Here is a 16,084-nt window from a genome sequence, read left to right as displayed (position 1 = left end):
ATGCAACATTCTACCTCCAACTTGCTGCTTACTCACTTCTGCACTTAATGTTTAGATGTATCTGTGAAGGTTGCACTTTTGCACATTTATACTTCCCGCTATTCACTTTACTTTTGTTCGTCTTATTATTTGCCATATTGTCACTCGCTTTGTTGACTGCACTTTTCAGCTGCAGGCAGAACTTTTTCAAAACATTGAAAGGCAATACGTATATATATAAATACGTTACACCTGATATAAAATTCTTTCTTTCGATTTTTTTGATGGGTAACTTTTTATTATTGTTCCTACTCGCTGCTGCAAGTATTGTCCGTTTGTTTTCCTAGCTGCATGTTTTTTTTTTTTGGGGGAAGCATAAATAAATATATGAACATATGTATGTATGTATTAACTTTGAGTTGGTTTCGCGCTTGCTTTTTATCATTTTATTTATTTCATATTTTTTCCATTTTCATTTTTTATTTATTGAACTTTTTCGATGTTTATACTTTTTCTTTTTTACTTAACTTTTCTCATATTTGCCTTATATATTCTTTTTGTCCTTATTCTCTACTTTTTTGCTGTTGTTGGTTGCTGCACTTTCTCAACTTGGCTGCCTGTTTCTAACGTCAAACTGGAAAGACGCTCTGTATGCTCTGTACTTAGAAACTTTTCCATATTCCTGACATATGTATTTCTCTACCTCTTTAGTTACTTTACAATTCCATTCAGCTGCAATTTCTATTGAGAAACAATACGAGTGTGTGATTGAAATATAAGTACTCAAATAGGTATAATGTTAAAGCGTGCAAAGTAAATGGGCCTTACATCTTCTCCATTTTCTTTAGTCCCAAGCAGGACATGGGGTTCTATTTTTGGCGAACGATTCGCGATCCGGAAGGCCTTCCCTTTAAAAATTCAATTTCAAGGCCTTCTTTGCAGAAAACTGCCGTCTGCGTTGGGTTAAGTGGGGCCTATTCCCTTCTATGATCTTGTAACTACAATATTGGCTCGATGCGTCATGAATGCCAATAGAATTCCTTATAAGGAAACTAAATAGCACAGAGGAGCATTTGGCTAAATTAGTCATTAGGGAAAAGATAACTAAAAACGCGCCTTTTAAACCCTTCTCTAGGTTCAGTTTGTCACAAATTGAGATTTCTAGTACCTCGGTCAAAAAGATCGTGGACTAAGTAACCACTGTAATAGAAGAGTTTGGTGCAAGTCCAAAGACACCCGCAACTGCTCTGCCCTCTATCTTTAATCTGTATGACCAGACATCTCGGCCTGGAATTTTGACCTGAAATTTCCAGATTCGTTGCCTAACTTAAAATTCATTATTTACTGGACAACACAGCGGAAAAAATTACATTGATGAAGACTTCCTCTTTTATATATATTTAATTTCGGACAGATGGCAACATTATTCATTTTTTTTTTTACCGAAAGCGGCGAAATAAATCCTCAAATGGTGATGCAATCATTAAATTTAGAGCTGTCACACAAAAATACCTACTGAAAAAAAATTTAAATTTAGATTAAAACAATTCAGTTTAAATACCATAACATTTATTGAAAAAAATTTCATAAAAAATTTTATTCAACCTAAAATAACGTAATAAATATAATTTCTCTCCTCTCGCTCAATTTCGCATTGTTAAAGAGACCATCAATGAAACCAAATTCGCATTTCTCGCCTCCCATGGCACAGTCATATCATAGAAAAATCGTTGTATAAATGTCCAAACATTCTCGCACATAGTGGGATATTTCAAACCGCAGGTGTGATAAATCTTGTAACATAAATCGAGTGCTTGCAAAAATGATTGCATGCAATAAAAATGATTTTCCAATGCCACATAGATTTTCGAAATGGTGCATTCATTGGGCATAATGACCACCAAGAATGGCTGCGTGGTGCGATTCACTGGCCCATATTTGCGATTATACAAATCCAAGCGGGATTCATAGGACTCGAGCGAATTGAGACGCATTACAAAAGAATCGATACTGTCAGTCAGATTGGCGCGTATGCTAAGCTTGCCATAATGATCCTTGAAGCGGCTGGTGCAAGGCAGTAGAGCGGTCAGACCAACGGCGTAGACGAAGTCCTTTTCATCTGAAAAAGAGAGAACTTAAGTAGCTGATTGCAAATTGTAGGTAGGAATAGATTTTCGTAGTTATAAAAATTTGTTTTGTTTGATTTGTAGTGTTTGCTTTAAATTTTTTAAAATTAAATAGGATGTTTCGCCTTTCTTGGCATTTTCCGAGATATTTCAAGCTTTTTTTTGGATTTTTTCGAGGCAGTTCGTTTTTTCGGATTTTTTATTTTATTTTTTTTATTATTTTTTTCTTTTCCGATACCTTCGTAAACCCATTAGAGGTTTTCCGAGACTGTGTGACATTCGGAAACTTTTGTGGGTTTATTGTTGACACTGATATTATTTGTCTTACTTTTCGCGATATTTCGGAAATGTTGAATTTTATGTTAAACTTTGTGTATTTTCGAGAACTAACTGCATTTCTCGTATTTGTCTTTTCGTTTCTTTTTCGGTATTTCTTCTGGAGCTCTTGCGATTTTTCGAGAACCAAGGTCCGAATAATCCCTTAAAAAAATTCTAGCGGCTTTATACAATAGTAATCCCGAATTAGTACCTAAAATCCCGAATTAGTTACAAATTCCGAATGACTCGATAATCCCCAAAAAATTCCTAAACCCCTAATAAGCTCCGAGAATCCTCCGACAATCCCATAAAAAATGCTATCCGCTGTATGCAATAGTAAGCCCGAATTAGTAATCAAAATCCGGAATTAGTTATAAATTCCGACTGGTTTCCGATATTCCCTAAACATTCCCTAAAACCTCGAAGAAGTCGAAAATCGCAAATTAGGTCCGATAATCCCGAATTGGTTCGAAAGTACTTAATTAGGCCTGAAACAGGGCAAAGTACCGAAAAATCCTATGAAATCTCATCAAAAAATGTATGACTCCCGTTAATCGCTAAATAGTCCCTAAAACCTTGAATAAGCCCCTAGAATCCTAAATTAGTTCAGACAACCCCGAATTAATCTCAACGAGTCTGAAACCTCAAAAAGTCCCGAAAAATCTCGGAAAGCTATTGAACACTGCTAGAGGCTGCATACAATAGTAATCCCGAACTAGTATTTAAAATCCCGAATTACTCCCGATAATCCCAAAATAGTACCTAAAATCTCGAATTAGTCCGGAAAATCCGAAAAATCCCGGACAACCCTTGAAACATGTTAGACGCTCACGAAAAATTTCTAAAATAGCGAAATCTCTCCGGGAATAGACAGAATATGTAGTATCGAAAAGGGCTCAAACCGTCCCATTGTCTACTCACCTTTGCTGGCCATGCCCATTTTACAATATTTGTAGAGTTTTTTTAAATCATCTTGATTGAGTTTCTTATCAAACTGCGACGTTACTTTCCTGATATACTCATCCCATTTGGCAATCAATAGGTTTTCCTTTTCCGGGTAAACATGACGAAAGTCGATTTTATACTAAAAAAAAAAATCAAAATACGTTTCAAATAATGCCTTAAACAAAATCACCTCCGTACATACCAACTCTGCTGCACGTGGATCACCCAACTTGGACCAATTGGTCAGCAGATCCGCCAAGCCGCTCTGCTGCAATTCCTTCTGCCGCAGTGCCCACGTTTGTATCCACTTATCGCAAACTTCCTCCCAACTAAAATGATCTGTGGTGAGTAGCTGCTTTAAAGCCAGCGCAGTCATCTCATCAACGCGTGGCACCTGACCCGGCAAGTCTGGTGGATACGTAGACATGGTGTCGTCATCGTCCATTAGATTGCTGCTACTGCTCATTTGCTGCGTCATATCAACGTCATAGGTGCTGCAGTCCTCATCATCACTGAGGCGTATCATACGACGACGCTTGACATTCTCATTGGAGTAGCGTTGATAGAGGCGCCCCAGTGGGTTGCCCTTGCCGCCACGGTAGATAAAGTAGTAATCCTGCAGGCATAGCCGAAATGAGAGAAGTGAAAAATTTTCAGCATAAATTAGGTTTTTCCACACTCCACACAATAGCACATCACATAGCCACGGGTACTTACCGCTGCGGCCTGCTCATTGGGAAATAGCGTTATGATATCACTCAAAATTGCACGCAGATCCTTTGGACACAGCGTCTCCCCCTGACGCATCACATCGGCGACAATGAGGCGTACAATTTCATTGCGCTGATGATTCTCAAGGTAGCCATTTTTGTTGTAAAATTGGTTGATGCGTTGGCCGATATGTGAGCTCTGCAGCACCTTCACCGTGTCCTACAAAAACACATGTGAAATTAATGCAGTCACAAAAGCAGAATGCACAAATCAAAAAGCAAAGCACATGAAATACGAGTATCTCTCAAAGCCAGCTCGTCTCTTTCTATCCACCTACCACTTTGGCACAGTTCATAATCAATGGCCCCTTGGGTGAATAACCCATTCCGCTGCTCCCACCATGCCCTAATTCCGCAACATTGTTGCTGCTGCTGTTGCCGCTCACATTTGCAACTCTGCTCCCACTTGCACTTGCATTACTACTACCCTCGCCGGCGACACCTCCAATCGTCAACATAAAATTCTGCTCGGCATTTATGGTTTTTGTCGAAGCTCTTGTCGCCATTGTCGCTGCGATTGCTGTCGTTGTTGGTGTTACGGTTGTTGTTGGCGTGTTTATCGTTGCCATTGAGTGTCGTTTTGGTGCTTTGGCCGATTGCGGCATAAAGCTGAATGCGCCGCGTGAATCTAATGTCGGCTCTAACACAACGGCAGGCATATTATTACTCATGCGCGCGGTTGTGCCACTTACGCCCGGCAGCATACTCAGGAAATCCTCAGCTGGTGCCATGTTGCGTTTGATAATGGTCGCCGATCCTGTTGTTGGTGTGGTTGTTATCCCCGCAGGGACGGAAGAACCGACAACATTGCTGGGTGTGACGGTTGGAGTTGCTATGGCATTGTTGGTGGTCGCATTGGCTGTGACTGTTTGCAAGCTATTCGGTGTAGCTTGTAGTTGTTGTAGTGATTGTACGGATATTGCGGGTGCTACAATTGAAGTGGGCGTTCTTTTGGTTGCTACATTTGTGGGCGCCATCAACTGTTGGGCGGCTGTCAAAATCGGTTTATTGTTGTCTATTGTAGGAAACTGTTGGAGAGAGAAAAAAAACACAAGAATATTTTTTCTTCGAATTCTGATAGCGTTAATTTCGGATTCACCTTTTCATTTCGCCAGGCGAAGAGTTTTTCTCGAAACTCGGCTCGATAGCCAAGGTGTCGTATGGCAGCATTTATGTCGTCAACGGTTAGATACTTTAAGCTGCGAAAAGTGATGTCGTTCACTACAAAAATGAACGGGGAAATGAGTTATTCTCAAAATATGTACATATTGTTGTATGTGGGTGCTGAACTTTATAGGATACCCGAGTATATGGATATAAATAAAATAAGCTTTTTGTAGATTACTGGGTATACAAAGGCGATTCTTCCACATTTTAACCACAGAAATGTAATAATAAATCTTTAACATTTACTTTAAAAATAAAGTTATATATATTATAAAGCTTTCTCACACATTCCCTCTTTATATTTCTTATCGAATCGGTTAAAACGTAGTTCCATAGATACGAATTTCACTTTGCAAATATTGCAACAGCACAGTTACGACGGGTATTGAAAAAATAGAGAAAACTAGACCATTTTAAACAATAGAAGATAAGAATTTTCTCGGAAAACGCCAACGGAAATGATTATGGCAATGGGTAATGTAATGGTAATGGGTAATGGTTAAGTTAATGGTTATGGTAATGGAAATGGCAATGGCAATGACAATAGTAATTGTAATGGTAATGGCAGTAGTAATGGTAGTGGTAATGGGCATGCCAAATTTTATGATAAAGGTATTGGTAATAATCGTAATTGTAATGGTATGGGCAGCAGTAATGATAATAGCAGTATCTAAGGTAATGGTAATGGCAATGGCAATGGTAATCGTGATGGTTATGGTAATGGTAATGGTTATATTAATGATAATGGTAATGGTAATGGTAATTTTAAAGGTAATGGTTATGGTAATGGCAATGACGATGGTAAAGGTAATTGTAATTTCAGCTGTGCGCATTTGTGAGCCAAACGAAAACCTGTAAATAATTATATTACGAGATACATATTTATGTACTTACATACCTATTTATAAATGAGTTTGGGTGGTACTTAATATTTAAATTTCCAGTCTTTTCCTTAAACGTGAAAACCCACATTTCTTAAATATAGTTAACTATGTATATTTTCTGGGAAATGTTCGATTATTTTTTCACACAAAAACTGGAGGGAGTTCACGTATCTTGTCCTATAATGGCTCCAAATTTAAGGGGTTGTTCGTATAAATACACTACCGGAACAAAGTATTGGCACAGAAAATTTTTCACAATATATGCAACAATTTTTATTCTAATAATCTTCCGCCAATTTTGTATAAAAATATGGTTCATCCTGCAACAAAAAAAACACAAAAATATAGTTCCTAAACTTTATGTAAAACTCGCTCAAATTCAGGAAATTTTCATGCAAATTTTCAACTTTTTAATCAGATTTTTTTAGAATTTTGTTGAGTATGCAATTTCAGAGTTAGTCAAAAATCGCATTGATTTTTGGAAATTTTTTGTTGAAGGTGTTTTGCATTTTTCATGTAAAGTATTTTCGAAAAACAAATTTTGTATGGAAGAAACTGCGTGAAAAAATTGCGAAAAATCAACGGTAATTCCCAGCTACTTAGAACTTGTACTTTATCATAATAATCATCATAATAGATTGGGCTACCAATTTGCGTACTCAAAAAATTCTAATAAATCTGATTAAAAATTTTAAAATTTGCTCAATTTTCGCGAGTTTTGCACAAAGTTTAGGAATTATATTTTTATGATTATTGTTGTAGAATGAACCATATTTTTATACAAAATTGGGGGAAATATATTAGAATAAAAATTGTTGCATATATTGTGAAAAATTAGCTGTGCCAATACTTTGTTCCGGCAGTGTACTCTCTTTCGCATAACCCTGCATAACGACCTCTCACGTACTGAATTTCCTCGTGCAATAGATTCGAAAAACTGGTTCTGCCCGAGAACAAAATGTAATGTCAACAACGTTCGCGCAAAAGAACCAAATGCGAACAAAATTTTTGAGAGCAGTTTGATATGGAACGAAAAGAGAACTTAATTTTCGTAAACGTTTCCATAAAGAACAAAATCCGAACTAAAGATTTGAAAACTTACCATTTAGAATGAGGGGTGCGTCTGCATATTGGGATGAAAAATTATATCAGTGAGAACCCTGATGGACTTAGCGGACTTATCTAGTGCAACAATAAGCGATATGAATAAGTTTATAAGCGGATCAAATTGGTTTGTTTGCACTGCACAAATGCTTGACAGATAGGATACGGAGGAATATAATTGTCCGCGAGGAGTGCAACAAAATGGTGCTACTATGCGCTAATTGAATCCTAAGGATAACTTGGGAGGCACTACAACCAACCAACAAACCCTGATGATTAATTTTAAGCCATAAGAAAGCTGGATCATGTCAACTAGCAGATCGTTTATCATTAGGATGAATTGTCTATTTACAGAACGAGTTTTCATTTTCTATGCAAGAAAAGTTCGTGTCTTAAGTCTTTCGTTTACTTAATTTGCATCATTAACTTTCAGTCCCTTTTTTATTAATTTTAATATTCAATAATTTCAATATTATGCAGCGCTATGGGAAGAATGTTGCTCTCACTTCTATTCGTCGCAAATAGTTAAGATATTATTTGTTTCCTTTTCGTTCTATGTCAGAACTTCCTGAGAATTTAGTTCCCAAATTATTATTGGAGAGAACGAACCTTCGACTTTTGTGCCAATTTTGTTCTTTGCCAAAACGTTCCGAAGACTTTTTATAGCATTTTGTTCTCTTAACAGTCTTCCCGAAAGTATTGTTCGCATTTTCTTCACTTTGGGGTTTGTTCTTATATACTTCCTGTTGAGAATATTCTCGAAAGTTTTGTTCTCACTTTCGTTCTTGAGAAAATACTCTCGAAAGTTTTGTTCTCACTTCGGTTTGGGATTTAAGCGTTCTTGGGAATAAAACTCCAAGAACGACATTTAGTTTTGATTATGCCTTTTGTCCTCGGTCCCTGATTTTAACTAATATAAAAATAGTAATTTAAACATCGAAGCAGTCACATGCCGAGAACTTGCATGTCAGCGGTTAGTCCAGTGGTTTGGTGGTCTCATAGCGATGTCTCTGATGCATCCATATTTTATCGCACACTTTAAATTCATTCAGTTTTTTGGTTGCACTGAGTATATTTATTTAAATTGGATAAAAAATATTCGACCCAAAACCACAGTAAGTTGCATCGCATGATATCACATTGCACATCGCATCACATCACATCAGATGACTTCTTTTAATACAAAAATATAAGTGCATGCACGTACACATGTACTTATGTGTGTATGTTGCACATGTTATTGTTTACGCTGGTCCAATTCCAGCCATACTACCCAGCGACAGCTCTCCATCGCTGACCGTCCCAGCGCAACATGTTCTCGTGATACCCAAACGCATGCATGCAAAGAATCAAACAAAAATAACTGAGAAGAGTCAGGCATAGCGAAAAACCGGCTTTGAACCAAAACAAAAAAGTTGACATGCGCACATTGTTGCTCTCTCAACAGACTACAATTGCCGCTATTTAGCTGTACTACCTCCATGCACCTCGTACATGCAGCGTCACCCGTGTAGTTATAATACGAAATCGCTTGATTGTTAAGCGACCAGCAAGCAACCTGGGAGCATACGCTCATCGCAATGCATACAAACAAGTAAGTGAGCAAAGTAGAAAGACAACATTTGTGTGTGGATGTATGTTTTGTAAGGCGTTGTGGACGAGAGGTAACCGGCGTGCCGAAGGAAAAGGCAAATGCAAAAAAAAATAAGAAACAATAACATGAGGCATTTTTGTCTGGCCTTTGTCAGCAAGCCAGTGAGTATGTATTTACATAGTACATACATACATATATGTATTTATGTAAGGATGTTTATACTGACATGCATAAATGGGAGTATATAATACCAGACAGTAGGTAAAAAAAAACGATGTAAATATGTACACACAATATTTAACAATGAGTTTAGATGAGTGTGCAGTGAGCGTAGTTAGGTAGGTAGGTACGTAGATGTGTTTGCATTTAAGTATGAATGTATGTACATATAAACGCGCTCTTTTTTAGTTTTTTAAGTAAAATTTTTTGCTGCTGTTTGGATTTTCGCTTTTCTGCATACATTTGTACATCCATATGCATATTTGCTTGTATGTACATTTGTATGAATAAATTCTTGGGATAGGCCTATGGAACAACAAATCCATTTATACAGAATATTAGACAGAAAAAAGTACAAAAGGTAGATAGATATTTTGGAAAACATAAATGAAGATACATATCGTCACCTGAAATGCAAAAAGACTAACAACAACTAACGGAAAAAGTCGTGACTACTATTTTAAAATTTTTCATAAAATGGTGTGGGGAGTTGTAATTCGATGAAATCCATCATATATGTAAACCAAAAAGTGAATTTTGAATTTTTTATTGGTTGATTGTTTGCATTTCAACGATGATGTTTGTTACGTTTTTTTTTTTGCATTTCAGGTGACGATATCTATATACGTATGCTTATGTGAGTGAATGTATATGCAGATACAGTGAAACCTCCTACAACCGGACACTTAAGGTTCCACATTTTTTGTCCGCCTACGGGGAGTGTCCGGTTATGGGACTTGAACCACAAGACTGAAAGTAAACTTTTACATTTTTTTACGTAATGACTGCTTTTAATAGATATGAATGAAGTTAACGTTTTATATCGATCTGATACTAAGATTTAAGCCTATGTTAACTAATGTACATCTATGTATATATATATTCTTCAGAAATAAAATTAAGGAAACTCAAAATGGTAAACGATATGTTGAAAATCGATCGGATTAGCTTCAACCTTATTACTAAGGGTTTTTTGTATCCGCTGATTGCAAAGACAAACTTGGAATTAAAAACTAGAAATGTTGAATCCAATATGGTGGGAATATTTTCTTTTTAATTTGTTTTATTTATTTGAAATTTGTTTGGTGGTTGTTTTTGAGGTGACAAATGGTAAATTTAGTATCATGTTTTATAAATTCAGAAGGCCTGTTGAATATCACTTCCAAAAAATTTAAGACATCAGTAAACTCCCCTAAAATTCGCTCCTTAAATAGGCCTAAATTAATCCTTAACCTGATGGTTCCTTTTAGTAATATTCAGTTCCACAAGGTCATTCTCTTCAGCTTCCGATTCAGTAGCAGAAGTTCAGCGGACTTATAAAAATATGTTTCGTTAAGTTTAAGTTTTGTTATTGCTGCTTGTGATAGTATTCAATTGTTTTGGTGTTGCGTGACATATTGGATAAGGTTGCATTGATTTTGTCTCAGTGATGGCGTAGAGCATTTTTCCATTGATTAATGTCATACATAATTACTGATATATGCATGTAATTCGCACGTTTTCAAGCACTTCCGTGTGTAATTGCAGATTCTTTATTTCATCCTCAAATCTTCAACTTTATCTGCTGAAATTTAGATATGTTCTCCTGCTGGTCTACAATTTTCCTTAGTATCCCTAACATCAGCATAAGTTAGCCAAATATCAGTTTCTATGTTATAGCTGATTTTAAATTTCAGAGGTGTACGGCTCCTAGTCCAATTTCATTTATATTTACCTTATAGTAAGTAGTTGTGTTAGTATGGTATCCACACAAAATTTCAGTGTGGTGTGACCGATGCTCCTCCTGCTTTTACCTGTTCTTAAATTTCATAGTGATGAGCACGTTTAAAACCAATTATGAACGACTTAAAGTCAAATGCCGCATATTTGCGTATAATAGTACTAAAGTATATATAATTAGAAATAAAATGACGCAAAAACCATTTCGATCCTAAGCTTATTCCAGGTATAATATGTAACTTAAGTCCTTGTGCCAGACAGCTATGTTTTCAGATTTGAGTTGAGTTGTGTCCCACGATGCTAATTTACAACTTACAACTCAACTATCTTCCAAGCTGTGAATCATAATACGAGGGGCATTCATACATTATTCTTAATTTTTTTTTAACTACTTCTGTTTATCTGTACATCGTAAAAAAAAATTTGTGAATCAAATTCCATACTTGACTCTTGGCCACTTTATACTGAACTCTGGCGATGTGTGCGTTGTCCGCAGATAAGGCTCTCGTGTCCATTTATGAGAAGTATTTTTTTATGTTTACTTTCCATTTTTGTTCAGTGATATTTTTTATTCCTCCATTTCTGAGACGTCCAATTCCTTATACAAGAGATGATGAGACCAGAAAAATCAAATACTTTTGGAGTGTCCGGTTTATGTAGGGCAAATTGTTCTAGTAACGCCACATGAAACTTGGCTCTAGGACTTCTATCCGATTGTGAGAGGTGTCCGCTCATTGCAGTTGTCCGCAAGTAAAGGTTTCACTTTATATGTATATATGTCAACATGTAGCACCTATGCATAGGACTGCGTGCATTGCATCTACTCTAGTTGCTACCTGCATTAAAGTATAAATAAGTACATATACATATGTATATACAAATATATCTTCTATACATATGCAATAGGGTGATGGACTCGGTTTTTCGAAACCGGTTTCCACCGGTTTTTTCTTGATTGTGCAGGTTTTTTTTTTAAACTTTATTTTTGTAATACCAAACAAACCAGATTTTTTGATCGAACAAACTGGTGTTTTTTTTTCATTTCATACAAATCTTGACCCCTTAATAAAATTTTTGTGTTTTTCGAAGTTTTCGGAGCTTTTACAGTTTAGTGAAACCCCTAAATGGTTTTAAATTTATATCCTAGGCTATTTGGGGCTGGAACAGTATTTCATATTTCAGTCAAATGAATGAATGTTTGGCGCTTAAACGTTTTCAGCAGGTTTGGGCGAGCTTCTCTTCCAATTTGAATTTTGCTGCCTGATGTTGTGAAACAAATGGGGAGATCTACACCTTTACTGTACCTCATAAGAAGCTTTTTATGGCAGAAGTATACTCGGAAGTATGCCCTTCTACATCATACCCTCAACCCCTGCTACTATAGTAGAAGATATCACAGGGGTGAAGAAGTCTTAAACGACTCCAATCGGGACCAAAATTTATATGTGATATCTACGACTTTGCGAGTATCGATTTTGGGTATTAAATGAAAAAAAAATTTAATTTTTTGAGTCTCTATGGAGGAATGTCAAGTTTGACCTCTGTGCGACACGCCTTAACCAACTACAATCGAGACTAAAATTTATATGTGATATCTGTGACCGCGGTATTACCGATTGAGGGTTGAAACTGTAAAAAAATCGTTAATTTGATTTTAAAGACCACCCTATTGTAGATATACATATTAATTTATATTTCGGCTTCTTGTGGATAGCTACTTGTGTATATGTGTGAAAATACTTACAAACCCTTTCTTATGGCTTTACTAACTTAGTTACAGAAAACTTACACTTCAATGTTGTGAATAGTATTTCCAAATCAAACTCTTTCAACAACTTCATTAAGCTCGTCTCATCGCTATCACCATCGACTTGCATTCCATGAACGCCATATTGTGAACGCCCCGTTTCCAGCTGTGCAGCGCTGTGTTGCACGCCAATGTTGCAGCAGGATGGCTTTGTGTTATACACAGCGCTCTGTGAACTTTGTGAATTCTGTGTATCTCCATCACCCGTATAATTCGCAATGTAATCGAAATCCACTTCAGTTTTTACAACAATCTCGGGCGTAGTCATTTCACCCAAAAATGCCTAAATAGAATCTAAAACACTATTTCTGTGAAAAATCAATAAACCGTTGCCTGTGCAGAAAAAAGCAAATCACTTCTATTTAACGGTAAAATACAGCATGTACCGCTCGAAAGCCAAAGTACGACTGACTCAGGCCAGTGTATCGATTGTCGTCGCTCTGCCTTTAATACATATGTACACACATACATACATACAAATTCAAAATACGTACGCCCGTATACGTATACGAGCGCATTATATAAAATCGCTTCAATGTGTGCGTATATATGGGAGGGTGTGTGTGTGTGTGAGTCTTCAACAACACCAAATCACCAGTAACAAAAACAACTACCCAGAAAAAACAGCAATAAAAAAGCGCACAAATTCATTCCCCGCTGCCACTTCAGCTAGCCTCACTTAAGGCCAGCCAACTGAACTCAGTCCAAGTATAGCATAAAATAATCCCTCCTCCTGCCTGACTCTGCTACTCTAACTAAGGTTTCCTTCTCGTTGCCATTTTCATTGTAAACATACGTACATTCACACATAAATACGTTTGTATGAGCGATTATATACACGTAGCCAGCTATGTGCGCGCACTTATCCCTCGTATACTTTTTCCTATTCATACGAAGCTTAGTGCTCCGCTTGCTGGCTGTTGCTGTGGCAAACACGTAGCCAGGGCACAAACAAACCGACAGAATTACTCGCAGGCACGTCATGGCTGGCTGTGTGTGTGACCGTTGTTTTGTGTGTGTGTGTTGGTGGTGGCGGCTAGCAGCCTTTTGCACAGGCGCTACTCGCTCCTGCTACAGTACTCAATTTTGCTCTTCGTGCTTCGTTTTTGTTTGGGGGAGCTGCGCAGCGAATGGCTCTGTGCGCATTAAACAGAAACAAAACAAACTTTTGGATGCCGGTTGTTTTGCATAGAGTTGCCAAGCAATTTGGCTGTGTTGACGTATTGTTGGAGGAGTGGGGGTGGTGAATATAGCTGAAAATGAACGTAGAAAACGGAACGAGCAAAATGGTTGTGAATTTGGGTTGGAGCTTTGATGAGTATTTAGTAAGGTGTAGGTGGGTTTGTTTGCAAAACATGCAGATGTATATAAATACATATGTACATATTTTTGTACTTATGTATATCTATGAACGTAGTTAGGTAGCTAACAATTATTGCATTTTTATGGTATTTTTGCGTAGATTTTTTTAGTATTCTCATACAAACGTATATTTGTATGCATGTATGTATGCTTGTACATATATACCCTCTTTCCATAAATGGATGCTCAATCCATATATAGATACATATATATTTACGCACACATTTTTATGTTTTTATGCCTTTTAAGAACATGAAATGGTATTTTAACTTTGGTCCGATGTTTGTAAATAAGTACCAGAATAAGAAATGATGGACCGGATCTGTGAATTATGACCGCGTGTATTAAGATCGCAATCGCAATCAAAAAATAGCATTATTCATTTGGTCAAGAGAAGTAAGGAGCGGTTTTTATTCATTGTGAAAAGTGAAGTTAGGCCGCAGCCAAAAAATTAATTGGGAAATGCACTGTTCGAACTTTAGAAAAAGTTGTTCTTGCTCTCCCTGACCCCTCTACAGACCCCTGGGAATCCATTGAAAAATGGGGTAGAATTAGGAGTTTGGCAGGGGAAATGTAAACTCGCCATCCACAATATTTTTGCGCAGAAAAACCTTTCCGCCATGATCCAGAAAATAAAGGTCGCACCATTCGCAAACTGCTAACCCTCTCTTCGTCGATTTGACAGCATTCATCCAATCGCTGACGTCATACAATACTTTTGTTTACATTCACTGTTGCCAACTTGATGCTTTTTGCACGAAATTTAGTGGGTTTTCAAAACGCGAAAATAGTTTGGTGCTTCGTGCGTGTTTGGGGCTTTTGTTTTTAGTTTGAAGACACCAAGTTAGAAAATCTTAAAAAATGGAAGCAAAATTTATAGCAATCGTAAGTGTGGTAAGCAACTTTACAAAAACTTTATACAAAACCATGGCACAGTGACAATCATAAGCAGAGGTTGGCACTACCACAAACAAGCGATCGCTAAAAGTGGGAATGTGACAATAAAATATGTGGCAGCACCTTCAATCATGCCAGAAAAAATCCCTGCCCAAAAACTACTCCAAACAGTAACTCATTGCGAGCGCATGTTTTTGCCTGCAGTGGGTGCAGTTTATTTTATTAACGTGTCCGTTCAGATGAAAATGTGCTTCATCGCTCATGATGATTGTTTGTTTTTTTTGAAACATCAGGAGCAGCGTTTTGATCACTTTTATGCGTTGTTCAACTGAGCATCGCTCCATGACTAATTTTGACAAAGCCATTTTCTATCAAAAATGACAAAATATATTTTCTATCAACAACGATTATTGCAAATTATTCGCACTCAATTTATTAAAAATTTAATTATCCACAAATATCCAGCTTGCTGTGGTAGTTAAATTGAAAATAATAAAGTTTTTAGCATACATTTTTCCAACCTTTGTTTTATTTTTTATTATTATTTTTTGTTACCCATCGAGTAGCACTTAATCAAATTTCTAACAAAATCCATTGTTTGCAAACCGAAATTTCATTTGCCTTCAGTTGCCTTCAAACTCTTGCTGCTAAAAAATCACCTTGCAATAGCGCACATTTGGAGTGTTCATATTTTCACTCTACTCAACACTCTCTATAAAAAATATAAACAGAGAGCTTGAAGCTACATACATACATACATATGTACATCCAACTACAGGATGGAACATCACTTGTTGCGGCAATAATTTAAGTTTTGCTTTTCACGTTGTTTCCATTTTAGTACAAATCTTTGTTTATGTTTAGTACCTAATACTTATAAAGCTTGCACTCTTGCACTGAAAACAGGGAATGACTGGAATTCGGGAGGAATGTGTGATGTGATTGTGAAATTTGCAATCGTTCCGAAGTACAGCGCAAGTCTGGCAAATGGAACAGCGATGCCATGTGATATCAAACGAGCATATATTTATATGACAGAATGAGATATGATGATGTGATGCAAAATATATGTACATATTGTGCTACGCCGCACTTACTTAGATTTAGACGATTTAGGCAGCCAAAAGTGATATTACTAAAAGATAACATATATCAAATAAAACACCTCTTCGAGGTAAAATTTTCGAGTGACG

The 16,084-nt window shown here is 36.8% G+C and overlaps 1 protein-coding gene across 1 annotated transcript; it reads right to left on the bottom strand.

Moving 5' to 3' along the window:
- Positions 1-1,545: 1,545 nt before the first annotated feature.
- LOC118742885 lies at positions 1,546-13,025 on the bottom strand. Its single transcript, XM_036475298.1, has 7 exons — positions 12,615-13,025; positions 5,238-5,359; positions 4,417-5,166; positions 4,086-4,298; positions 3,571-3,984; positions 3,345-3,507; positions 1,546-2,098 (listed from the first exon to the last, which is right to left on the bottom strand). Exons 1-7 carry the CDS (start codon positions 12,898-12,900, stop codon positions 1,623-1,625), a joined length of 2,424 nt encoding a protein of 807 aa, XP_036331191.1. The 5' UTR covers positions 12,901-13,025; the 3' UTR covers positions 1,546-1,622.
- Between the last annotated feature and the right edge of the window lie 3,059 nt (positions 13,026-16,084).

This window comes from Rhagoletis pomonella, unplaced genomic scaffold (assembly GCF_013731165.1).
Source record: "Rhagoletis pomonella isolate Grant_MI unplaced genomic scaffold, Rhpom_1.0 Rhpom_scaffold_00007, whole genome shotgun sequence".
Lineage (NCBI taxonomy): Eukaryota > Metazoa > Arthropoda > Insecta > Diptera > Tephritidae > Rhagoletis > Rhagoletis pomonella.
Note: the sequence above shows the minus strand (reverse complement) of the source record. Positions and strands in the feature narration are given on the sequence as shown.